We start from the raw sequence: 26,779 nt of genomic DNA on the forward strand, positions 1-26,779 counted from the left end.
GGTGATTTATCAAGGTTCAAGGTTTTTCCACAATTCAAATTGTTTTGCACAAAAACTCACAAATTATATTTTCAAAAGATTTTAAAAAATATATAAATATAAAACTTCAGCATCTACAAGCTTGCAAGTTCACATAGAAGTCAGTGGGAGTTGTCCTAGGCAAAATTCAAGCCATTTTTTTTAAATTCAAGGTTTCTTGAAGTGTGTAAACTCACATATTTGAGTTTTTTGAGCTTGTAAACTCACAAATTTAAGATAATCAAGTGTTTTTCCATAATTCTATGTAACTGATTTTTTTATATTCAGATTTTTTAATAAATAAGTAAACGTTCTAGTTTTTTTAAATTATTCATTCAAAGTAGAAAAGAACCTCTAAAACTTCACAAATTTCATATTTGAATTTTTGATAAATAAGCCCACAAGGGAACACATCCCTCCCTCAGGTTATAGGTACAGTTCCCCATCATAGGAATTGTTAACTCATTATATCCCCTACTCATTAACATGACACTTTTATTGAAATTAAATTTTAGTTCACAGTATGCAATGTGCAGTGTCAAAACTTTGCCGAAAATCAACAGTTATGTAATAAATACACTGCACACCCGGAATCTACTCACTCTGCAGTAGTGGTGCTGGTTCTCAGTTGACCCGGCACGGTCCCTTAGCAACAGCAACTTTTTGTTCACGGTTCTGCACGCACATGATGAAGGCATGTTGTACCCCCAAAATGTTGGTGATGATATAAACCAATAAAGAAGGGGCACTTTCCCCACTGCAGAAATTTGCGTGTGTGTGGATCCGTGAACAAAAAGTTGCTGTGTCAAAACTTTGCTCCATCTATATAGGCACATTCTTGTCTGTCAAATATAGAATATATCCCATGGTTTTACTATTTCTGCTATATCTATGGTACCTGCAAAGGAATGAATATTGTGCTTCCTGAAGGAGGACAAAATATCAAGCAAAAGGATTTATCTAAAATGTTCTTGTGTTTATTTCAGGTCGAAGAAAAATAATATAACATTTAGGGACAAATATACAGCCCAATAATCCAGCACTAGAGGATAAGATGGCAAATATCTCAACTGCCACCATTCTACTCCCCTTACTGCTCAGGTATACAGGGACAAATGCCACCCACACACTACAGAACACCAACATACTGAAAGTGATGTTTTTAGCCTCATTAAATCGGTCCGGAAAATCCTTGGCTAGAAATGCAGCAATGAAACTTAATAGGGCCAATGTTCCTATATATCCAATAACACAAAAGAAAAGGGATACAGATCCTTCATTACACATTAAAATAACTGTGTCCATTTCTGAAAATGTATCAGCCTCATAAAAGGGTGGGTGAGAAGCCATCCACACAGCAGAGATGACAGATGAACCCAGAGAGCATATTATAACTAACACAATGGGCACTTTGGTTCCTACATACTTCTTCAGCTTGCTCCCAGGCTTAGTGGCATTGAAGGCAATAATAACTGTGAGAGTTTTAGTCAGTATAGAAGAAACAGAAATAGTAAATACAATTCCAAATGTTACTTGTCGGAGAAGACAACATATTTGTGTTGGGCGTCCAATGAATAATAAAGTGCAGAGGAAACACAACATGAGAGAGATGAGGAGGATACAACTGAGATTTTGGTTATTAGCTTTCACTATTGGAGTGCCCCAGTATTTCACAAAGATTCCCAAAACTGTGGAAGCTATGATGAAAAAGATCAAGGCAATGGAAGTAAAACTGACTCCCATTGTGTCTGTATAGGAAAGGAAGTTTACAGCTTTAAGAAGACATTCAGTTCTCTCGGTATTAGACTTCTGATACTCAGAACATCTCACACAATTTGCTGCATCTGAAATACAACATATCAAGATGTTAAAGAATTAAAAAAACAAAATAATAACACAGACAGAAAAACTAAACCTTTTTTAGTTCCCGATGATATAACTGTAACACAATATACTCTTTGGGTATAATGTGGATTTCATATTTTATACAGGCTACCAATCTGGAATATTCCAAGATATTAATTGTGACAGAGACAGAGCTCCATCAGTATATAACTCTTTAAGAAGGAGACACAGGCATTATTTGACAAACCATATTACAGGAACTTAAGTAAATAGTAGAAATAAATAGCAGGTTACCTAAGCACACTAGGTCATGATATAATCATTTTTTCTAAATATAATACCACAAGTAATATCAGTGAAAGAGGGTAGGGTACAGTAGCATAGGAGGCAAATAAACTAGGTTGAATTAGACATATTCATAGTAGAGATTAGAAGGTCACTTTGTGTGGACTATGATCAAAATTGAAACATAATCTTCAAAGATATTAATAAATTGAAAACTGCCCAAATGAGCACAACATGGTTTAACCAACAAAATGGAGGGACCCATAGGGTTAAGTTCCCCTATGGTCTAAGAGATCCACATGGTTGGAAATCTCCTGATGTGGCCAGCTAAGTGTTGTTCCTAAATTGGGAATAGATTTGGCCAGAAGGTGCCATTGATATACAAGGAGTATAAAAAGCTAAGCTGCCATGTGCTCAGGGTCAGTTCTGCTCAGTTCTTTCCAGTCTCACTTCAGTATGGAGTGATTGTTCCCAGGTGGAGCTCTTATGGCAAAGGTCCCAGGCTATTGAGAGAAGCTACAAGGGTGGTGATGCCCGTGGTGGGCTTCGGGATAAAGCAACCCTGATAATCATTTAGTGTTCAGAGGCAGCAGAGAGAGTAAAGGAGCTGCCAGGAAAAGGTTCCCTGTGAAAGAGGCTAGGATGTGCTCACCAGTTCTGTGTGAGCCCTCCGTGAATTTTGGCCTGAGGAAAAGTTATTACTGGTGTGTCCTCGGTGAGTGATCTGCCTGAGGTAAAGGTATTGGAATGGCTCCAGCGTGTGTCCCCTGTTTGAGAACAGGTATTGTTCATGGGCCTGCAACATGGGAGCTACTACCTCTGTCTAATAAGAGAAGTATTTGGGCAGGTAACGCTGCCTGAGAAAAATTTAAGTGCTCTTGGGAGGAAAAGGGGCTGTGACTCTCTTTGTCCACCCAAAGTGGAGTGTGGGACTTTTCCCTGGTAAGGACTGTGCCAGGATAGGGAAACTGAATCCACAGGACAGGGGTATTATTATTTATATGATATTATGTAAGTGAATTTTCTTATTTGCCAGTTATAAAGCTTATTTGTTTTACTGCATTGGTATGCACCTCTGGGGCACATCTGTGTGTATCTCTGGAGCCCTGCCATGGAGAGAAATTCCCAGTACCCTTTCATTTAGCAAAGGGGATTCAGGACCTGTGGATGGTAAGATGGTGTATATCCTATAATATAGGTGGTGGCCAATATAGGGTTACAAAAGAATACCAGGAAGGCTCCAAAACCTTGAAAAAAGTATTCAGTAACATCAAAGGAATTAACAGAGTTATCTTGACTCAACTCAAACCCAATGTATAACATACTCAAACCCAATGACTGTTTTGGGGGAGAATTTTCTCTGAATCAACAAGCAGATGTACCAAACACTATGCGGGAAATGTAATTAAATTCGATAGATGAACACATTTGCACACAAATAAGAATACAAACTTGCATGTCGCAATGTAATATTTTTCATTAGACTTTTATTGTATTGTGAATCTTAATTGCAAACTCATAAGACGTGCTTGAAGGTAGCGTAAACTTTTGGAGCCATTACAACTCTTTCCTTAAGAAGCTTTATTACATATCATTATGAGGGGCAAAGGGTTCGCAAAGGCAAAGATGATTAATTTTTGAACCTTGGCCCAAAAATGTTTGATGACTTTTACAATCAATCAAACAAGGTAATTTACAGAATTTCTGCCTATGGGTTTAAAAAAAATCAGAAAAATCAATTTCTGTAAATTAACTTGTTTGATTGATTGTAAAAGTCATCAAACGTTTTTGGAGCCAGGTAAAAATTCTTATAAAGGGCACATAAGGCAGTGTTTGGCTTGCTCAAAAATGATTTTTGTGTGTGTATGCATGGGGAAAATAGTTGCTAATAATAGTAAATACCTGAAATACAAAAAAAAAGTGAAAAACAGATTTTTAAAAATGTTTTTCCACAAATTTGTATTTCTGGCCTTCAGAAATAACATTTTGTCTATGACTTACCTGTTATGTTGGACATTTCTCCATCTGCACACTTGATACAGTCATAACAACATGATGGTTTTCCTTCTATTTTAGATTTCCTGTATCCTGGGGAACAGGGTTCATTGCATTGAGATGTAGGAATCTACATGTGGCAGATATAAAGATTATTTAGCCTGTGGGCTAAGAATGGTTAAAGCATGTAAATATGGCTGTATAATTTGTAAGCTCTGTAAGAGTTTAAAATAAAATTGGTTTATAAATAGCTAATTATGTGACTGAAGTATTTCTGACAATAAACAAAAATTGTTCCCTTGTGCGAGCAATCCAATATCAAATTCTTCTTCTATCTATCTATCTATCTATCTATCTATCTATCTATCTATCTATCTATCTTTTATCAAATCCAGTTCTCAGGTCTGCATTAGCACATTCTAAAAATCACACCACAGTTTTTTGTTTCTATCAGGGGAAGCACTGTTTACTCCAATTTTTACTAATTTACAGTAGGGACCCTGTACTGGTGATAGAGGGGAGCCTAAGTGTCTCCTAACCTTCCTCTAAACATTATATAACACACAGTCAGTGCTTTATTAATGGGAGGAGCTGCAGGTCTCTGTGCTCCAAAAACAAATGGCAGAGACATGTGGATGCAGCCTACAAAGTGCATAAAAAAAGCTAATTGGGACCTTTCTTTGCACACTGCATCCTACACTGTAAATGAGACCTATGGTGGCTTGCAACTGTTATTTGTATTTTGCACCCTGCTTTCCCCATGCTTAATAAATTACTTATCAGTCCTCTTAAGCGTGACAAATGCAGATAGTGCTGTATTCATGGGAAACATGCAGTTTTGGAAATCAGAGACCTGCAGCAATTTAAAAAAGTGCAATGTAGAGCAGAGCATGAAACATGAAAGCGTGGCAATTTGTGTTAGTTCTTTAGGCACTATCTAACCTATTTACTAATATGTGGATCTACTTTTTTTTTTACAAATCATATTTTTCTCAAAAAATTCATGTTTTTTATTTCTCTAAAACTCAAAAAATTCCAGATTTACTAAGTGTAAAAATGATGAAAAACTCGAAAACAAATGTTGCCAAGAAAAAACGTACAGGTTCCATAAAAGTCAATGGGAACTGCACTGATCATATTTAACCATTAAGTGTTTTAGACAATATCGCATTTTATTTTGCTTATAATTGTCCGCAAATTTATAGAGGTTTCATGAGTTATTCATATTTTTTCAGATTGTTACGTGTTCTGTACATAATTTTTTTACTCTGGTATTTAATCTTAATTGTTTCAGTAGCTTTAATATTACCAAAATTCAACCTTTAATAAATGGACCTCTTAAAAAAATATTCTTATGATGTTAGGCAAATGTGCTTAACTGATTCTGGGACTGCAGGTCACCTATTTCATTACAACCTACAGGTTACATTTTCTAGGAAGACCTCAATATTCTTTTCTTCTAATAAAGGGCAGTAAAATGGTTTGCCCAGGCCAGGGGCGCAACCATTCCTACATATACATGATTTTTTCTGATTTTTTATAACTTTGGCAGCATCCAGTGAATTGTGATTTTAAAAAACTTGTCTCAGATCTTGGATGTTCCCACAATGCAGCATTCTCCTAGAATTCTAAGCATTGCTGCTTCCCTACAAATCAATACAATTTGTTTGTCATAGTAATCCTAAACATTCCAAACCCTTTTCAGAAACAACTGTTAATGTTACATAATTAACATAATGTTATTTAATTATACAGTTTTTGAAAGATCAAAGTCTTTGGAAATGTCTGGATAAATTGGATGTTATTAACTTTATGCAGTGAATCATAGTTTTGGGATTTGGTGATGAGCTAGCAAAAAGTCTGTGCTTGTCCCTTCTATGGACATATTTCCCCCCTTTATTCCCAACACCCCTCCAGCTACATTACAGTACAATACACATACACACATTTAGAGAAAAATGATATAATTGTTACCTTTTTGAAATAAGGACCCCATACTTCATCTCTGCTATTTATATAAAACTGTTTTTCACTGTTTAATTGATAAAATTTTCCAACTTTTTGTCTCATAACTCGACCAGTTGGCAGGAAAAACCACTTGACTATATCAAAAGCAGAAGGGGGATCTCCATTGTCATTAAAGAAGACGGTGTCACCAGTAGATGTTGTAAAAGTCAAATTACGGATGTATTTATTTAGCTAGAATAGGAAATTTAATAAAACATGTAACGTTGCCTCGCAAAGAATCTTTCTTAAAGGGATTCTGTCATGATTTTTATGGTGTTATTTTTATTTCTAAATTACACTGCTTTTTACCATATAAAATGTTATTCCTAATTCAACATTTTTTTTAGTTGTAATATTAGTGTGTAGGCACCATCTCAGGTCATTTTGCCTGGAAGTTTATCAGAGCACAAGTCACATGACTGGGGACACCTGGGAAACTGACAATATATCTAACCCCATATCAGATTTCAACATTAAATATAAAAAACTCAGTTTGCTCTTTTTTTTTAAAAAAAAAAATGGATTTCAGTGCAGAAGTCTACTGGAGCAGCATTATTAACTGATGCATTTTCCCATGACAGTATCCCTTTAAACAAAAAATATACATAGTTACATAGTAAGTTAGGTTGAAAAAAGACACACGTCCATCAAGTTCAACCTTTTTACTTTTTTTAACCTGCCTATCTGACAGTTTATCCAGAGGAAGGCAAAAAACCCCATCTGAATCCTCTTCAATTTGCCTCAGAGGGGGAAAAAATTCCTTCCTGACTCCAAAATGGGATTAGTCCCTGGATCAACTTGTACTATGAGCTATCTTCCATAACCCTGTATTCCTTCACTTGCTAAAAAGCCATCCAACCCTTCCTTATACCTATCTAATGTATCAGCCTGTACCACTGATTCAGGGAGACAATTCCACATCTTCACAGCTCTCACTGTAACAAACCCCTTCCCAATATTTAGCTGGAACCTCTTTTCTTCTTATCAGAATGGGTGACCTTGTGTCAGCTGGAAAGACCTACTGGTAAATAAATCATTAGAGAGATTATTATATGATCCCCTTATATATTTATACATAGTTATCATATCACCCCTTAAGCGCCTCTTCTCCAGCGTGAACATCCTCAATTTGGCCAGTCTTTCCTCATAGCTAAGATTTTCAATACCTTTCACCAGCTTAGTTGCCCTTCTCTGTACCCTCTCTAATACAATAATGTCCTGTTTGAGTGATGGAGACCAAAACTGTACGGCATATTCTAGATGGGGCCTTACCAGTGCTCTATACAGTGGAAGAATGACCCCCTCCTCCAGTGACTATGCTACTTTTAATACAGTTTAAGACCTTATTTGCCCTTGATGCTGCTGACTGGCATTGCTTGCTACAGCCAAGTTTACAAGGACTCCAAGGTCCTTTCCCATAATGGATTTGCCTAGTGCAGTCCCATTAAGGGTATAAGTGGATATTCTTACATCCCAGGTGCATGACTTTACATTTATCAACATTGAATCTCATTTGCCACTTAGCTGCCCAGATTGGCAGTTTGTCAAGATCCTGTTGCAAGGATGCCACATTCAATACTGACATTGAATAATTTAACAGAAATCAGATACTTGAATGTCCCTGTAGTTTTTAAAAACAGCGTAGGACCACAACTGTAAAAATGCTTGTCACAGTTAGTAATTAGGTATTTCTTAAGATGCAAATGACTGCATGTAATCCTTACACTATACACACACACATATTACAATCATTTTTGAATACCTACTAAACGTGCCCACTAGCTCATTAAGAAAACAAGGGTGTTGAATGGGATCTGAGAATATGATATATATGATCTGAGAACTAACATAATACATTGTATAAGCATGTACAAATGTAGAGACGGGAAGGTTAGTTGGAAGAGGGGTGATTATAGGCTAGGGGGGGGTTTCCATGATGATAATTCTATAGATTTTTCCAAAATTGAGGGGTATCCCCAGCAGGGAGGCCTGAAGCAGTGGCTGGGAAACTTAATGGCTTCTTAGAGTGTGATTTGGGTTAAAAACCTAAATAATCTTGAAACAGTGGCTAAATAGCTGATACAAGTTTGTTCTATATTCTTTCTGTCCTGCAGCAACTTAGTGCCATTATATTGTAAAGAGGCAGGTGGGTAGGGTTCCATTGAGCCTATAAATTATCCAGGGTTGCCAAACCTTTTATTTATCTGTAATAATGCTGATAAGTTTTTCATTAGTTAAACTCCTGTCAATCTTAATTTTAAGCAGGGGGATCTCCAGTATTTTGCTTCTTTCTGGCTGCTAGGAAGATTTGGTTTAGGAGTTTTTTTTGGGGGGGGGGACCTCTTTAGGTAGGGATTCCATAAGACCTTCATAAGCATCTTGCTGTAAGTTTAATTATAACACTGAGAGGACCGAGTTATATACTGTCATCTCAAACTCCTGGACAGATCCACTGTATATAACACATGGTGCCTGGCATCAAGCAGCCTTGGAAATAATAGTTATTTGGACTACAGTATATTGTTCTGTCTTGACTGGGGTTAAATATCAGAAAAATAACACATTATAGCCTCCTTCTGATAAAACAATATTAACTGAGCTATGCTTCAAGTTGTTCCACAATTTAAACCAGTCATCTTCTTTCAACTACGCTCCCGTCTTTTTACCAAGAGGTAATATATGCAATATTTGTAATATTTTTGGGTGAAATAATATTACAGTAGAGAAATTATATAACTGTGAGGGCAGCGTATTGGGGGCATATTTAAGACTTTGGTTTTAGTAGGGTTTATTACTAGTCCAGAATGTCTGCAATACTGCATTATCTGCAATTAAGCTAAGAGTATGTAGGATCCTACCTAAAGGCCATAGATATATAGGTAACTTCCTATGGCTATTGCGAAGGGCTCTATAGCTATATCAAATAGCAAGAGGGACAAGAGGCAACCTTGCTGTGTGCCCCTTTCAAGACCTAGTTTTAGTTTTACATTACCTACAATTATCTGAAATACTATCTGTGTAGTGTAGTACTAATCTATGTAGTGTGTAGAACCTGTACCACCAGTGGATTATTTTACAGTGAATTAACTGGGCTTTTGTTGCTATAATATAATTTTGCCCAAAATCCCTTTGCCTTTTAGCCTCTTTTAGAGTCTGCAAGAATACATTTTGCTTAATTGAGTCTAAACATCTTAAGATTTCCCCATCATCCTGGATTCCACATCAAAATGCAGGCTTGCATCTCTTTGAATAATGTCTTTGAATTATCTCTGAATATTGGTGTTGGTGATGGCTGGTCTTAAGTAATCTGAATCTGCCTTTATTTAGGACAGGATTGGGTTGTAATTTAACTAGTACGTTTGTGAAGGTTTTACATTGATATCTATAGAATTGATAGCACTTGCCTTTCAAAGAACACGTTACAGCAAATAAACGAGAGTTACTGATTTAAATATAGACTGAAGGGTCTCTGTGAATGGCCATGATTGTGGACTGGACAGTGGGGGCCATGTTTATCTGTTTTGGAGGGTCACTGAGGAAAAAACAGCATCCTCAGCTTCTCTTGATAGCAATATTAGTTTTGTATTTATATAGTTTAAAAACATGTTTTAAATTGGTAGAACTTGCCTCCTTCAGAGGGACCATGTCTACTTGATCTGTATGGATAAGATGAAGCAAGTGATTCAAGCTTTTCATAAGATATCTGATAAATATCCTGGAATCCATTTTAAGCTAAGGGAAAGATTTATCAAAGGTCGAATTTTGAAGTTATGTGAAATTTTTTAACTCTAATAAATTCACAACTCGAATGGGAAGTTATTTATGAAAAAACTTGAATGTGTAATGTTTGATCGACTTTGAAAGACACAAAAATTCGAATCTAATTCAAATTGTGTTTTCCTCAGAAAAAAAACTTGAATGTCAGGAAGGCAATTAACATTGTCAAATGGTTCAACTGACCTCTGCCATTGACTTGTAAATGAATTTGTCAGGTTTTAGGCGGCGGATATTCAAATTATAACAGTCTCCAGGGTCGAGGTGTGATCAATCTCAGATTCAAATTCCAGTTGGTGATTTTACCCCCCAAAAATTTTGAATTCAAATAACCATCCGAATTTTAATAACTCTGCCCCTAAGAAGCTCAAGCAGAATGTCGGGACTTCATCCTGTTTACGGAACACAGTTTTGTGGGCAGTTAAGGACTCTCAGGAGAGCTGAGATTTGCATAAGAAATGGTGGGTAATATTCTACATATTGTCATTAATACCGGAACTGAGAAAGCATCGTTAGTCACCTGAGAGCTAATTACTGATCAATTATATTGCATCATCTTTTTTCATCCTCTAAAGTGATTGTTTTCTGATCCAGCAAATAAACTTTTATTGTTTAAGAACCACTGGCGCCCAACTGATTTATTTAACCTGAGAGTTATAGTAAACTGCAGTACCTTTCTTCTACCAAAATAGTGAGGGCCCTTCTGAGTTTCAGAGTTGCTCCTCACCTGGCTGGGCTAAGGGCAGGTAGAGGCCAAAACACAGTGTCCCCTGTTGGAAGGTAACAGCACTGCATTTACCAATTGGCTTTATTGTTTCACCTCTACTAATCTACTTGAATAGATCTTGTTTGAAATTTTAGCACCTCTGGATTATACCTATAGAAGCAAAACAGGACAGATAGACAACATTGTTATGAATAACACCCTACCTGCCATGGCTTTATTTTTGCTGTCAAACTTTTTAATTTGTTTAAGTGTTGGTTAGTCGGTGGCTGAGCAGAGTAGAGATTGTGCAGGGCGTGTGCCAGTGCATAGACTGCAGTGTAAACTCTATAAGTGATTCTGTAATTGTGATTCCCATACACTGATACATCTGCATCACTGAGAGTCTCATTCCCTGTGCAGTCTTTAGCCATTTCACCTGTCTGAAGTCTAACACTGACACGTCTTGGAAAATTGCAGCCAAATAACCATGCCCAGGTATTTATAGTTAAATCATCTTTGTAGCGATTAGGAGAAAATCGATGGAAAAACTGCTCAAAGCCGGGAATCTCTCCTTCCTGTATTAACAATGTCAAAGATCCATTTAATGTGGTTTTAATTTCTTGATGTCTGAAAATCATAACTCTGGGGAAAAAAGACGATGTTATCCAAATTTTTTTTGGGAATTGATAAATTGCAAATATATTTGTAAAGAGAAAACTATATTTTGTGCTTATATACACGACAATCACGTGAGCAGATGTTTTCCTGATTGGCCCGGCAATCTCTTCTGAATGACTGTAGCTTAAATATATTTCTCTAAGTACAGCAGTGAAAGCTAAACAGCCCCCATAACTGGAAAGTGCTGTACTTATCCTTTCCTGGGCTCTGTATCCAGTGTCATCATTTGATATAATGAGTCCGACCCATTTCCAGCCAAAGTGCTTCAGTATCTGCACAATCCCATCAATTTCTGCCTCCTCATTGGGGATAGTTCTGTAGAATGATGGAAACTGGATCCTGTCATTGAGTGCTGGGTCCGTGGTGCTGTAACTGATCTTAAATATAAAGAAGGAAATGTAAAGATGCAATTTATACTATCCAATGTACTTCAGAAATATCAGGCTAAAAACACATTTTATAAATTAGTGAATAAAAATTCTCTTCTTATATAGCCTTGGGGAAGAGGAAGTTCTCAAAGGAGGAGGATTTCTGGGCACAAGCAAAAACTGCAGAAGGAAGCTTAAAAGGGTAAAATAAACTTGTTATAGCAAAAGTCTTGGAAGTAGCAGGTGAAATAAGTAAGGAAGGTTTATTAACGTCACAAGAAGGAAAGGAGAATAAAGATAAAAGCTTACTATAGTATTAGATTACAATACATAGAGAGGCTCATTTATCAAAGTTCAAATTTCATATTCATGTAATTTTTTTTAATTTGAATATACTCACAATTCGACTGGGAGGTTATTTAAGGAAAAATTAGAATGTCTAATATTTGTTGTGAAGCTGCAAACTTAGATATGTGGGAAACTAATAAATCTTTAACCTTGAGGATTGGGGAACACATAAACTAAATGAATAAAACTTGGGGAACACATAAACTAATTGAATAAAATGAATTCTTCATTACAGGGAGGAGAGCGGATCCTGTGCATTTCCCACCAATTTTATTTTCAAAAACATTAGTGTGTATTTGATAAGAGTGTGGTGGCAGTGATAAGAGGCTTAGGAGATGATGAGTATAAAAGGGGAAGTGATACAGATAATTTATAGTTAAAAAAAGAACAGAGGTATATACTTACATTAAATACCATATGCCCAAAGGGGTTAAATGATAGGACAGAGCTGACACCCTTATATGGCTAGTTCACATTTGATTTAAAGGGATTCTGTGATGGGAAAACATGTTTTTTCATAACGGACCAGTTTATAAAGCCGCTGCAGCAGACTTCTGCACTGAAATCTGTTTTTCAAAAATGCAAACTGATTTTTTTATATTTAATTTTGAAATCTGACATAGGGCTAGACATGTTAGTTTCCCTGGTGCCCCCAGTCATGTGACTTGTGCTCTGGTAAACTTTGTTCACTTTTTACTGCAATGATGCAAGTTGGTGTGGAATCGCCCCCCCTCCCTTTTCCCCTAGCAACTTATCAACAGAGCAATGGGAAGGTAACTAAATAACTGCTCCCTGATATATATGAGAACAACACAAGCCTCAGTGCTGGTTCTTTCTGAAAGCACATGACCAGGCATGACATTAAATGGCGCCTACACGACAATATTATAGCAAAAAATACACTTGGTTCAGGAATAAAAAAAATATATGATAGAGTGAATTATTTAGTAAATATATGTATAAAGTATGTAAATAGTTAGTAGTAATAGTAGTAGTAGTAATTTAGAAGTAAAAGCTGCACCATAAAAATCAAGACAGAATCCCTGTAACATTTAGCATGTTACAGAATGGTCTATTCTTAGCAAATGTTTTAACGTTTTTTTTTTACAATTTATGAATTATTTCCCTCCCTCTTCTGACTCTTTCCATCTCCCATGTGGGGTGGGGGTCATTCATCCCAGAAACCAAACAACTATTGCTCTGTGTGGCTACAATTTTATTGTTGTTGCTAATTTTTACCACTTATCTGTCTGTTCAATACCCTTACTATTCATAAATCAATCTCTCACTAAAAAACACTGCCTGGTTGCAACGGTAAATTGGACACTAGACCAGATAGCTGCTATAATTCAACTGGAGAGCTGTGGAACAAAAATACATTTTAAAAAAACAAAATTTAATTGTGAATTCTCTCAGAATGCAATTGTCCTTTTAACAACTATAACAGAATTTAATCTTGATTCTGAGTTTATGAATTTTGATACAATTTTCTAATTGTACAGTAAAAAGAGCTGGGAATGTTTTTGTGATTTTAAAATTTTAATTTATAGCTATAGCCATAGGATTTCACTAATTTTATCTATTAATTAACATTGAATGGCACACTGTATTCATTAATTGAAGGAGTATTAGTAATTCTTTCCAAGTAATTTGAGAGGTGTCTTTAAGGAGGCATTGGAGTTACCTGTAGGTCCCATGATGAAATTCTAGGGTTCTTAGAGATTTGTTTAGCCATTTTGCTTTCTGCTCATGGGCTGAACTTCCTGGGATATTCTAGCCTAGGAAGCTTGGTAGTTGTATGAAATCTTCTTTACTTTTAGATGATCTGTGTGGATGATCTTTTGGACAGTGAAATGTTTGTTGTTTGATGATCTTTTTAAATCCCTTTCCAGACTAATAGGCATTTATAACCTTCTTTCTGAAGGCCCCAGAGAGCTTAATCTAGGCATAGTGATACCACTCACACTTCAACAACAAAGGGCAAACTAAAGTAAATGTATATATATATATAAATTATCTAATTACATAGCTATTTGACATCAGTTCTGTGTGACCCCAAGCTTGACAAGCTGGGCCAGAAGAGGGGTGTTTCAACTGTTTTAAGGAATTAACAAAAGAGGCTTAACAGACTGTTTAATTACTGTAGCAAAAATCTAAACCCACCTACTAGAGTATTATTAGTAAGATTATAATCAAATTAATATTTGGGAAAATGACAAATGTGTCCTCAAAAGAAACACAAGCCTCAGAGAGGTTCTCCTTTCATTAGTGGCAGCCTCCAATGAAACCAGTCTAGGGCAAAAATAATTCAGACACATAAAATGCAGATTTTGTGAAGCTAAATTTATTAGCTTTGTTCTTGCTTTCCTTGCAAAAAGTGGCTGAAAAATATTTCCTTAGTTACTCACTTAGGCACCTATTTATGAAAGTGAAATCAGATAAAGACTGAGCTTCTCCAGGGCTCCATATCAAAAGAAAATAGTAAATTATGGATCTACTTGCCTGTGGGTATCTAAACATTGATACAATTTGGGCAAGGGAGAACTTTGTGCTAGAAGTCACGTCTCCCAAGTATCCCACTAACTTTGCCTTCTGCCAGCAATCATAATTTGGAATTTGAATTCCTGCTCCAGACATTATGGCCAACATATCGTAGAGAGTTTTCACTTCATTTGCACAAGAGTCATAAATCTTGTATCCCAGGGAAATATTCGGTAAAATCTTTGAACTGTTATTTATTTCTTCAACTGCAAATTGGAAAGCCAGATAATGGCGATAGTATCGGAACGATGGCCTGGTGGATATATTTACCTTTGATTAAATTATCCAAATAAATCGTATGCTGTAATACAGAAGTAGCTCAAAGGAAAATCTATTATTTAGTGAAGACAATGATGAATCAAGAAGATAATTTTGTCTATTCAAATAGCTACTTACAGATGCAGCCACTTTGGTTTATCTGTTTGACACAGAATAACTAAACACAGATATCCCATTTATCTCATTTAACACAGAAAACTGTGTCACAACATCCCACCTAATCAAAGCATTCACCATTGTGAACAATGGTGCTTTGGTATGCTAATGAAAAGGTTAAATGCATTAAATGAGTTAAGATGACTTTAGATAACACAGTTTATTCAATTAACCCTGAGTCATGACGCATTTAACTCACAAATCCAAGTGGCTTCATCTGTACAATCAATGTTTTTTTATCTAGAATTTCCTTATCTCATGCTTAACACCACAAACATTCTTAATATATGTTTCAAATAGTTTTTCATATTGAACAATAGTAAAAACATGAATAACAGTTATATTTAAGAGGCTGCTAACAAATGAGCATTATTTAAATGTGACATTATCCTGTGACCTTTTCTGAACTTTCAGAACACTTTAAGCAGGAGTAATAATGCAGATTTCCAAGTGCTAGCATAAACAATAAATCAATAAAAAATATATCATAATTAAAGAAAATATAACTCAGATTTATTAATAAGTGTGGTTGTAATTTTGCTGTTTCACAGTCATTCTGGAAAAAAAAGGCATTTAGTGCAATCGTGATTTGTTAAAGTGATTCATATTTATTGTTTTTTATTTAAAAAACAATAAATATGAATCACGTTAACAAATCACGATTGCACTAAATGCCTTTTTTCCAGAATGACTGTGAAACAGCAAAATTTGTTAACGTGATTCATATTTATTGTTTTTTATTTAAAAAACAATACAATTAAAATGAAATTAAATTGAAAATTGTGCCACCTAAACCTGCTGCCACAGCAGTCAAACAAGTTGAAGTTCAGGGTTTTTTTTCCCACAGTTTTTGCACGAGGCACCATCTTTCACGCTCATTGAATGTCAATGGAAAAACTGTGACTTTCAATTGTTTAACATTGAGGGGCAGTTTAATCAAAATGTGAGATTAGAGTTTAACAGAAAAATTCACCCACTTTCTGTTCATTTCTGTGAGATCTTTAGAAGTGCATTTATCAATAGGTGAAAGTTAGTGTCCACCATCTGTTAAATACGCCTCTTGAAATCTTATAGGAATGAATAGAAGAAGGCAATTTTTTTTTGTGGTAAACGCTAATCCCACACTAAAATAAATCTGCCCCTATGTAATCACAGTGAAGCCATTAGAGATTTGCCAGAAATATGCAAGCAATTTTAAAAAAAATGTTAATGTGGAAAATATTGACATCAATTTTGTTACTTTTTTCACATTTGTGATTTTTTACTGTGGTCATGCAGATATTGATAAATATGGCCCTTAGCAGTTTTACCACATTCATTCATATAATTTTAACTACAGGTATGGGATCCGTTATCCAGAAAGCTCTGAATTACGGGAAGGCTGCCTCCCATATATTCAATTTTAATCAAATTATTTACATTTTACAAAACAATTTCCTCTTTTTCTATAATAACAAAGCAGTAGCTTGTACTTGATCCCAACTAAGATTTAATTAATCTTTTTTGGATTTATTTAATGTTTAAATGTTTTTTAGCAGATTTAAGACAAGTTGATCCAAATTACAGAAATACACCTTATCTGGAAAACTCCAGGTCACAAGCATTCTGGATAACAGGTCCCATAACTGTATTTTAAAGAAATTTTAATTGCAGTGCTTACTTAGAGATAAATTAGCTGTGGTTTCAGCACTGGAATCTTGCTACTACCAGGTTTTTGAAAATCCAATATAAAGATAAACCAGGCACTTTAGTTTCTTATTATCTTAGTCACATCTTCCCTGTTAATACCCCACATACCTCATTGCTTTATGGTGTCATTACCCATTATAGTTGTATGGTGAAATATTGTGTGAACACGTATATGCTTCTCTAGATATTTTTAAATAATTTCTTACTGGTTGATACAGCAGTGTTTTCCTTTAGCTATTTGAACAATATTTCACCATATTACACTTGCAGTATGACTTAAAAAATGTTCCTGCCCTATTCCTGCAATCTTTGGTAGAATTAGATGATCTGAGAATTAGCTCATTAATAAATATGCCCCAATGTTTAAGTAGGCAGCTTCCCACCACCCAGGACTCCATTTCCCACAATGAGGCATTTTTATCAAAAATGTTGAATAGAACTCATAACAAAAGAAAAAGTCTTCTGACTAGTAGTTGTAGCAAAGTAAAAAAGGTTTATTGTGTCCACAGCCTGTCAGCATAGGGAGCTGAAAACTGAAAAATATTATGGAGCAGGCACTCCACCAAGTAGTTGTAGCAAAGTAAAAAAGGTTTATTATGTCCACAAAAAAGCTGTGGACACAATAAACCTTTTTTACTTTGCTACAACTACTTGGCGGAAGATTGCCTTCATTTGAGTGCCTGCTCCATAATACTTTTAGGTTTGTCCACTCCCTGTGCTGAGGGCTCAGGTCAGTGCACCTGGGCCACATCCCTAATGTGGGGAGTAATAATTCTACTTTATGGAGACCCTCTTCAAGTTTTACTATACTCATGAAAAAACAGAAAAGCTTGACAATCGAGCAAAAACCTGAATCACTTGAATTTTTTGGGCTTTTTCCCGAATTGCTCAAATTTTTGTTGGGCTTTTTTCCCCAAATCACTCAAATTTTTTAAGTTTTTTCCCGAAACACTGAAAAAGTCGGATTTTCGGCTAAACCCAGCTCAGACCACCGAAACTTTAAATTAACTTATACCGGACCTCGACAGGTCTGATGTGGCGGATTTTCGGATTTGGGCTTTTTGCAACATCAGGGTATAATAAATCACAAAAATTTTAGTTTGTTCCCCCTCTAAAAATTTTATTTAAAGAGTTTTCTAGTTTTTATCATTCAGATTTTAATAAATAACCCCCTTAATGTGTGTTAAGCCAAGAAAATGTGAGAGTCAGGTGATGAAACCTTTCCCTACAAATGAATATAATCAGAGCAGGGCTAATATATACTGTAGCTTCTGTACATCACATCTCAGTAAATAACAAAGAACCAAGTACTTACTGTCCACATGAATATTCAGTTGGATATGATTTATATTTATACCACTGAAGAATAATGTATTCACTTATCCGTAGAAAAGCTGCAATAACAAAGTCCCCATCTTTAAATTTGATTGGATAATTGTGACCTCTTAAAGCGCACCCATGTCTGGGATCAAACTGATTGCCAAATGTCGCTGATACCACAAGCAGCAATATTATCAGCGTTAGCATGTTTCTTTCAGTGGAAATAGACAGGTACAGTAGCAGCCTCCCATAATGTCATTCTCCAACAGCAGAGCCAAGTTATACTTTTGCAGGTGCTTAAATATCATTTTCAAATGTGAATTTTAAGACAAAGTCTGTTTTGATGAGGAGACTATTTTTTAATCATAGTTCACAAATACAAGTCCTAAGGGAATGAGCTAATGGCAGCACTAAAATATAAATGTCAGAACCTCATGAGCAGCAGAAGGAGGGAATCAAAACACAAATTAGGAAACATATAAATATCTGAAAAATAAGGACATATATTAAATTGGGTGTGTTTGTGCATGTCTCCAGCCCCCCTGTGATTAAACCAAATTGTTTATGACATAACTGTAATTTTGGGGTGTGAATGTATTCCAAAATAATTCAGCAAATTTACTGCCTCAATTAACTTGAAAATTTTACATCAATGTTGTAATTGTTTGTTCTTAAGATTCAAAACATTTCCATCAGCACTGGAGAGATGTTGAAACGGTTATCAGTTGAAAAGTAGAAATGTCACTGAAGTGGTAAAATGCTGCTGAAATCCAAGTATTTATATGTAACATTAACATAATGGACTGGGAGGAAAATATGAGTGAATGTGTTATTTTTCTTCATCATGTGTCATCTTCATCACAAAGGAAATAATGACATTTCTTCTATAGGAATTCTTGTTGGTCAATGTTCCCATTTACAAAAGGGAAACACAAGGATTATCATGTAGAGCAGTGCTGTCCAACTGGTGGTCCACAGGCCACATCAGGACCAAAACCTCCCCTTGTGTCACCCCCACATAAAGTCTACCTGCTCTGTTTGCTTACCTTGTGGAAGCTTTAAATGGTATCATTACTGAGATTAATTGACCCCTGCATTTTTTACACCTTAATTCAGACAGTAAGGTCCTGCAATGTTCACACCTGTAACTCCTCTATTGTTCACACCGCTTAGACCTATACTTTTCACACCCCTGACCCAGACTGAAAGTTCATCTGTTCACACTTCTTTTCACTTAAGGACACTGAAGATGAGCGAGACCACAATGACCTAATAGACACTGTCTGTGACCCGGTGAGTATCATTAGTTGTCTTTAGCTGTCCTTGCAACAGGATCTTGACAAACTGGCAATCTGGACAGCTAAGTGGCAAATAAGATTCAATTTTGATAAGTGTAAAGTCATGCACCTGGGATGTAAGAATATCCAATCCACTTATACCCTTAATGGGACTGCACTAGGCAAATCCATTATGAAAAAGGACCTTGGAGTCCTTGTAGATAATAAACTTGTCTGTAGCAAGCATTGCCAGTCAGCAGCATCAAGGGCAAATAAGGTCTTGAGCTGTATTAAATGGGGCAGAGATTCACGGGAGGAGGGGGTCATTCTTCCACTGTATAGAGCACTGGTAAGGCCCCATCTAGAATATGCCGTACAGTTTTGGTCTCCATCACTCAAACAGGACATTATTGTATTAGAGAGGGTACAGAGAAGGGCAACTATATAAGGGGATCATATAATAATCTCTCTAATGATTTATTTACCAGTAGGTCTTTCCAGCTGACACAAGGTCACCCATTCCGATTAGAAGAAAAGAGGTTCCAGCTAAATATTGGGAAGGGGTTTGTTACAGTGAGAGCTGTGAAGATGTGGAATTGTCTCCCTGAATCAGTTGTACAGGCTGATACATTAGATAGGTATAAGAAGGGGTTGGATGGTGCTTAGCAAGTGAGGGAATACAGGGATATGGGAGATAGCTCATAGTACAAGTTGATCCAGGGACTAGTCTGATTGCTATTTTGGAGTCAGGAAGGAATTTTTTCCCCCTCTGAGGCACATTTAAGATGCTTCAGATGGGGGTTTTGCCTTCCTCTGGATCAATTGGCAGTTAGGCAGGTTAAAAAAAGGTAAAAGCTTGAACTTGATGGACGTGTGTCTTTTTTCAACCTTACTTACTATGTAAAATGACCCTGTATAGCAGGGGGTCCCCAACCTTTTATACCTGTGAGCCACATTCAAATGTAAAGAGAGTTAGGGGCAAATTTACTTACCTCCAAAGTTGCGCCAGCGTAGATTCGCCAGGGCTGCACAAATTCACGAAGAACCGAAATTGCGCACAAGTTACCGATCGTTTGCGAAGTTGTGCTAGTGATTGGAAATTAGCATATGGTGTGCAGTTAAAGTACAATGGCCGTATATGCAGCAGAAAACACATTAAACTGCACAAGGCCAGGGAACCTTAATAAATGTATTCTAATGCCCTACACATGTGCCCACAGTATAGTTTAGGTGCCATATGTTATCAAATGTAGGGGGGAAGGAGGGTACCCTAAAAATTTTTTTTTCGATTTTCAACCTATCACCCTATAAAAAGTAAAAGACGCCAGTCGCCAGACTTCTTGATGACAGGCTTGACGTGTCGGCTGCAGGAACGAATCGGATTAGCGCTTCCTGGTTGTAATCACGCGAGAGCGCCCGAATGACGCAATATGACGCCAAACACGGAAATTACTTTAGGAGCGCATCCAAAGAGACCGTCCATTTCTCCTTGATAAAGCTGTTAAGCGAAACGCGTTGGCGAGCTGCTCAATTTCTCTGGTTTTTAACAAACTTTTATCTTTGTGTTATTTAATTGGGCTGGGTTCATTCAGTGTTGCTACGGTTGATCTGCTATCTACGCAATCTTTTTTCCATTCTAAGGGGCCTGTGATTTGTGGCTTTTCAGGTTTAACTTAGTCTCCAATAAGATCAGGGCAAGTTAATATACAAGGCCACAGTCCTGGTTACCCTGTCCTGCCTCCTCTTTGTCGTGTCCCAGTCTTAGAAAATAATAGGCAGTTAGTTTGGGACAGCTCCACCCTCTATTTTTTCATTATATCCTTCTTTCTTTCCTTAAGACCGCAGCTCTCTGATTGACCTTTACCCAATCCTTGGTCATAATCAATTAGATTTAAACTTTTCTCATTAACTTATCTTTTTAGTAATAGATAATTGTATGCCTGGCACTTTACCTAGAATAATTTTTTTTTTTAAAAAAAAGAATAACATCAATTTATTATTAAGCACGTGTGTATAAACTTTGGGCACTTCCTAATGAATTTGGGTATTTTTTCACTTAATTTATTCAAGTCCAATCATGAATTGTCAATGAACTGGGTGTTACCATTAACTGGACAGCAGTCATTGGGTATATGCACTAATTTGCACTTTATAGTTATTTATTTATGAATTGGCTTGGAATTAATTAATTTAGGAAGTGATTGGTTTTCATATATATTATCATTGATGAACTAATAAAAATAGGCACGCATTGCACTTTAATTTAAGTCAATCACCTATCCTATTGGTAGGGTTTGAATCTATCACTAATCTATTCCAAAAAAAAAATTTTGTGCACTAACTCTATAAGTTGTCATGAGCTTGATGATCTAAAATAACACCTCAGTGAAGACATCTCCTGCATTAACCAGCTGTAAAAGAGATAATACTGTGTGAGGATATGTTAACATTGATGATTTGATTCCATAACAAAGTTTCAGCAAGTCAGTTTAAAGAACACAAGCACCGGTATGTTAAATATCACAAACTATTTTGAAAAGTTGCCATTTTTTGTGGTTGTGAAATAAGTTGTACAAAAGGAGATTGTATTTCAAACTGGCATAAATAGAGACAACCCATTGGCAAACAATCAGCTTTTACATTTCAGTGGTCACTGACAAGTTAGAAAACAAAAGGTGTTGATAAATAAACCTCTCACTGTGCATTGTAAAAATCAATGAACCCTCTAAACCAGGGGTGTCCAAACTTTTTGCAACAAGGGCCAGATTTAAAATGTGTGAGGGTCGACCATTCAGCCTGATATTCATTGCGATGTAGCTAACTTGTGATCAGGATCATTCACTCCTGGAGATGGACGCGTACACTGCGTTTAGGATGTGGAGAAGTGGAGTCTGTTTGGACTTATTCTCTGCGCCTCATTTAAACAAGGAATCGCGTAGCCGTAGCAGTAATATTTGGGCACATGATTAGTGAAATGATGGTCTATACTGCTGCCTGTGAGCTGAAGGTGTTATCAATAGACACGTTATGGCACATAGTGACGAGCTGCTCTCACATACGTCTTTATTTTACTGTATTGGAACGTCAGTACGTCTATTGCACCTTCAGCTCTAAAAAAGTATGGGAGAGCGGCGTGTCAGTATGGGGCCGATTCACTAAGCTCGAGTGAAGGATTCGAATGAAAAATACTTCGAATTTCGAAGTATTTTTTGGGTACTTCGACCATCGAATGGGCTACTTCGACCTTCGACTACGACCTTCGACTTCGATTCGAACGATTCGAACGAAAAATCGTTCGACTATTCGACCATTCGACCATTCGATAGTCGAAGTACTTTCCCTTTAAAAAAAACTTCGACCCCCTACTTCGGCAGATAAAACCTACCGAAGTCAATGTTAGCCTATGGGGAAGGTCCCCATAGGCTTGCTAAACTTTTTTTGATTGAAGGATTTTCCTTCGATCGTTGGATTAAAAATCCTTCGATCGATCGAACGAACGTTTAGCGCTAAATCCTTCGATATTCGAAGTCGAAGGATTTCAATTCGAGGGTCGAATTTCAAAGTATTTTTTACTTCGAAATTCGACCCTTGGTGAATCTGCCCCTATGTGTCTATTACTAATCCCTTCAGCTCACAGGCAGCAGTATAGACCAAGTGGAAGATCATTTCACTAATTTGCCCAAATATTACTGCTATGGCTACGCGGTTCCTGATCACACTGTGCTGGGGGGCCGCATTATTATCAATTTCATGATGTAGGCTGAGGGCCGGTGTAAATTATATAATGGGCCGCAATTGGCCCACAGGGCCTGACTTTGGACATGCCTGCTCTAAACGGATGTGTTGGAAAGACTGGGTAACAAACCAATGTTATTTAAATGAGTTATGGTTGTCCACTATGTACATGATAGTTATTCAAATGTATAAAATAATGTTAAAAATATAAATTGTAATTCATTTTTACATTCATTTGTTATCTTTAGATTTCTTCGCAAAGCAGCTTATAGATCGTTTACGGTTTGGGTCCATGGCTTTCTAGGGCCGAAGTATCACCTGACAATCCCATCTTGTATTGTTCAAACTCTTGCGACCACGGAGCACCAGCAGGTTTAAAACATCCATTTATTTGAAAATCATTAAAATGTGAAAACAGAGCTTAATGAGCTCAATAGCTCCATAGCTTTGACGCATTTCGTGGACAAACCACTACCTCAAAAAGTATTGTTCAAACTGTATGATTCACATTTTCTGACCCAGAGTGAAAATACACGACAATTTTGAATGACGGGCAGGCACCACTCGGGAACACCAAATCAAACAGTCAATGGAATCCAGGAGCCAAAATTATGAATAGTAGAAAAAAATCTTTATTTTACATTGTATAGAAAAAGCTAAAAGCCTCACGAATTTCGTGTCCCTCCTGGACACTTAATCAGGAGAGGATAAAATAGTACCAAATATTCGTGGAGGGAATAGAACTTCTGACCTTCTAAGAAAAGAAGCCAAATGGATTTTCCACCTAGGAACCAGACAACCATTAGGTTTAAACTAAACTTTGATATCTCTTTTCTATATTTGTATTTATATTTGTTTATATTTATGCATCTATATTAATTTGTATTTTTTGAATATTTGTGTATATATATATATATATATAGTTATACATTAATTTGCATATATAAATAAACTTATAAAAAGTTGTGTGACCAAAGTCTCTGAATCCGACCCGACAGTCCTCGTTTCTCCTCGAGTAAAAAGCAGGAATCCAAGATTTTTTTAAGGGTCAACACTAATTCAAAGCTCAGGGGGAAAAAATATGATGAAAAAGGGAAAAACATTTTTTTTATAGTGTAGTAATTACTGAGAGTTGTAGTTCCACAACCAAAATGAACTCTTTGGTGCAGTTACCCTTTATGATTCACAACATGTGGCTATTAGATGGGTTCTTACAGACGTTTAAGTCTAACACATGCACATCAGGATTTGTAGAAAATGAAGCTGTTAAATATTCTTTCTAGCTGGAGGAGGTTAAAAATGTGCAAATATAGTGTAAAATCCTTTTTATTTGCATAACAGTAAAAACCAATTGGTTACACTCACATTTCAGTAGTTAAAATAGGCATAACGTCTCTTTTTCATGCAAGTCCGTCCTGCTACAAGTCTTTCCAGAGGTTTGTGTTAAAGGTTCTGACCCGCGTTTCCTTCACGCTCCACTTGTTGCTTGTTACTTCCTGGACGCTTGGATGTGACATCAGTCGCCTATGTACATTCATTTGCATTATGTTTATAAAATGTACCTAAACAAATATTTTTTTTTTATCTATCTAATACTTAGTTGTACTTTAACTATACAGATTGTGATTCTACAAATGAGCCACTAGGGGCAAGGACATACAGACATACATCTATTTTAACTCCGCCCAAGATACTTCCTATTGGCTCCCTTTCTTTTAAATACTGTGCATGTATCAGAAACAAGTTAGCCTATGATTAAGTGTCCAGGAGTGACACAAAATGTGTCAGGCTTTTAGCTTTTTATATACAATGTAAGATAACGATTTTTTTTCTACTATTCAAAATTTTACCTCCTGGATTCCATTGACTGTTTGATTTGGTGTTCCGGAGTGGTGCCTGCACGTCATTCAAAATTTTCGTGTGTTGCTCCCCTTGCTGAAGGTCTGGGGCATGAGCACTCACCGAGATAAGCGGTAAGCTTGTCCTTTTATTTGGATTATCCGTGCTTGCTATGATAGGGAAAATATACTGGTTTCTTTTATGCAGAGGATATCGATGCTGCTGACATGGCATTGGATTTTTAGTATTGGTGACACCCAGAGGGATAATTAGAGTTTGGCTTGATTCCCGGTAAGTCTTTTTCCCCTTTAAACAAATGAGAAATTAGTAATGAACAAAATGTAATATTTGCTTTGCAATGTTATCAATAAAATTGTCTTGAGCAAAAAAAACAATTTATTTGGAAAATGTCATTCATTTATTGCATAACACAATAAAACGTGATGTTATTATTAGGCTGTACAAAGGTAAAACACCATCATAGGTGAAATGTTGCAGTCTGGTGCATGCAGTTTTGACTTTCCAGGTTTAGCAACACCTACTACTAAAACTACTGTACTGAGAGGTGTTCATGTACATTTCAGTTCAATAGCAAAATCTAGATACTGTAGATGCTTGGCCACCATTGAAGCTTTGTCTGGTTTTTGTAAAGGTGCAATATTTGGAGGTAGCTTACGGTGATTGTCAATAGTGGGTATTTTGAGGCGACATGATGCACATTCGACTACAACTTGAATTATGTCGCACATGAACATTTAACTTGTTTCTTGATACACTGCCTTTACCACCCAATCCTTTATAGCCTTGGTAAATTCAAATTGTGTGTCGTGGTGCTCCCAAATGGTCACCACCATCAAATAGTTTTTTTTACCAATTCTTGTCCACGGTTGATGTTGAACTGATGGTCTAAAATGGCCAGCTGTGCTCTACATAGCATCCCATCGTAAAAATAATGGTTGTGTTTTGATCATATTTCAATACGGTACTGTGAAATGTTTTAAGATTGCCTGTATGGCAGAAATTGGACAATTTCTTCTCAGTTTTTCTTCTTACTTGCTGCTGTCAGCTTGGAACATAAAGATTTTCCAAAATGCCAAATTTGTGACATATTAAAGGATATTCATCTTTCAAGATTTTCTTTACCAACTTGTGCCGGTCAGTGGATACAATTTTAACATTTATTTTCTCATCAATTAGTTCATTCAGACATATCTTTAAGATTTCCCTCTCCAAATTATTGGAGCATACTGAAGGGATACTTGCTGTATGTCAAAATGTAAGACTTTTTTAGTTGTCTGCTCCATTAGGGTATACACAAAGTATTTAGCTGAGTAACCAGGACTGTCACATTGTCCATCCCCAGATAATGCTACAGCCTTACCCTCAAATTCTTTAATGAGTTTTTTTTTTCAGAACCCAGTGATGGTTGACAACAGAAAAATGTACATATACTGGTATCTGTAAAACGATGCCTGAGAAATTTGATGGAAATGCAAAAGCTGATTCATCGAGTAAACCTTGAAAAAATGTGATCCACTTAGCAAGATTGCTGCGTCCATTATTATATTGCCATAATGCAGTCTCCCTGTATGTGGCTGACTGTCCCATAAGTGGAAATAATGCCCAGAAGAACATACAGCTTTAACTAAATTGAGCCTTGAACATATTTTTAGTTTCTCCTTATTGGACTGCTACATGATGGTTGTTGAGTGCATTTTGCAGAAAACAATAATTTGTCTAGACAAGATTCGAACACAAGGAAGGTTTTATCATTTGTGTTAATTGTCCCTGTTTCTACATGATTCATATCATCTCTAATTGTTAACTCAGGATCTTCATCATAATCGTCATTTACAAATGTGAAATATTCAAGTGTCTTTGTGTGGCATGTAGGATTCATCTGCATCTTGAAAATCACT

At 36.3% G+C, this 26,779-nt stretch overlaps 1 protein-coding gene across 1 annotated transcript; it reads right to left on the reverse strand.

The window, feature by feature from the left end:
- Positions 1–752: 752 nt before the first annotated feature.
- LOC121393960 (vomeronasal type-2 receptor 26-like) lies at positions 753–26,766 on the reverse strand. The gene is made up of 7 exons (XM_041563820.1): positions 26,659–26,766; positions 24,984–25,166; positions 11,554–11,685; positions 11,017–11,205; positions 6,118–6,342; positions 4,150–4,273; positions 753–1,862 (listed from the first exon to the last, which is right to left on the reverse strand). The coding sequence occupies exons 1-7, from the start codon at positions 26,764–26,766 to the stop codon at positions 979–981; spliced, it is 1,845 nt and encodes a 614-aa protein (XP_041419754.1). The 3' UTR covers positions 753–978.
- Between the last annotated feature and the right edge of the window lie 13 nt (positions 26,767–26,779).

The sequence above is a fragment of the Xenopus laevis genome, chromosome 5L, assembly GCF_017654675.1.
Source record: "Xenopus laevis strain J_2021 chromosome 5L, Xenopus_laevis_v10.1, whole genome shotgun sequence".
In the NCBI taxonomy this organism is placed as follows: domain Eukaryota; kingdom Metazoa; phylum Chordata; class Amphibia; order Anura; family Pipidae; genus Xenopus; species Xenopus laevis.

Bases quoted from the DNA above. Each gene is read 5' to 3' on its own strand.
- LOC121393960 (XM_041563820.1), bottom strand. From the start codon at position 26,766: ATGCAGATGAATCCTACATGCCACACAAAGACACTTGAATATTTCACA. The intron at 4,274-6,117 runs GTAACAATTATA...TGCCACATGTAG, and splicing joins GGGGTCCTTATTTCAAAAAG to ATTCCTACATCTCAATGCAA. The intron at 1,863-4,149 runs GTAAGTCATAGA...GTTGTATTTCAG, and splicing joins AGAAATGTCCAACATAACAG to ATGCAGCAAATTGTGTGAGA.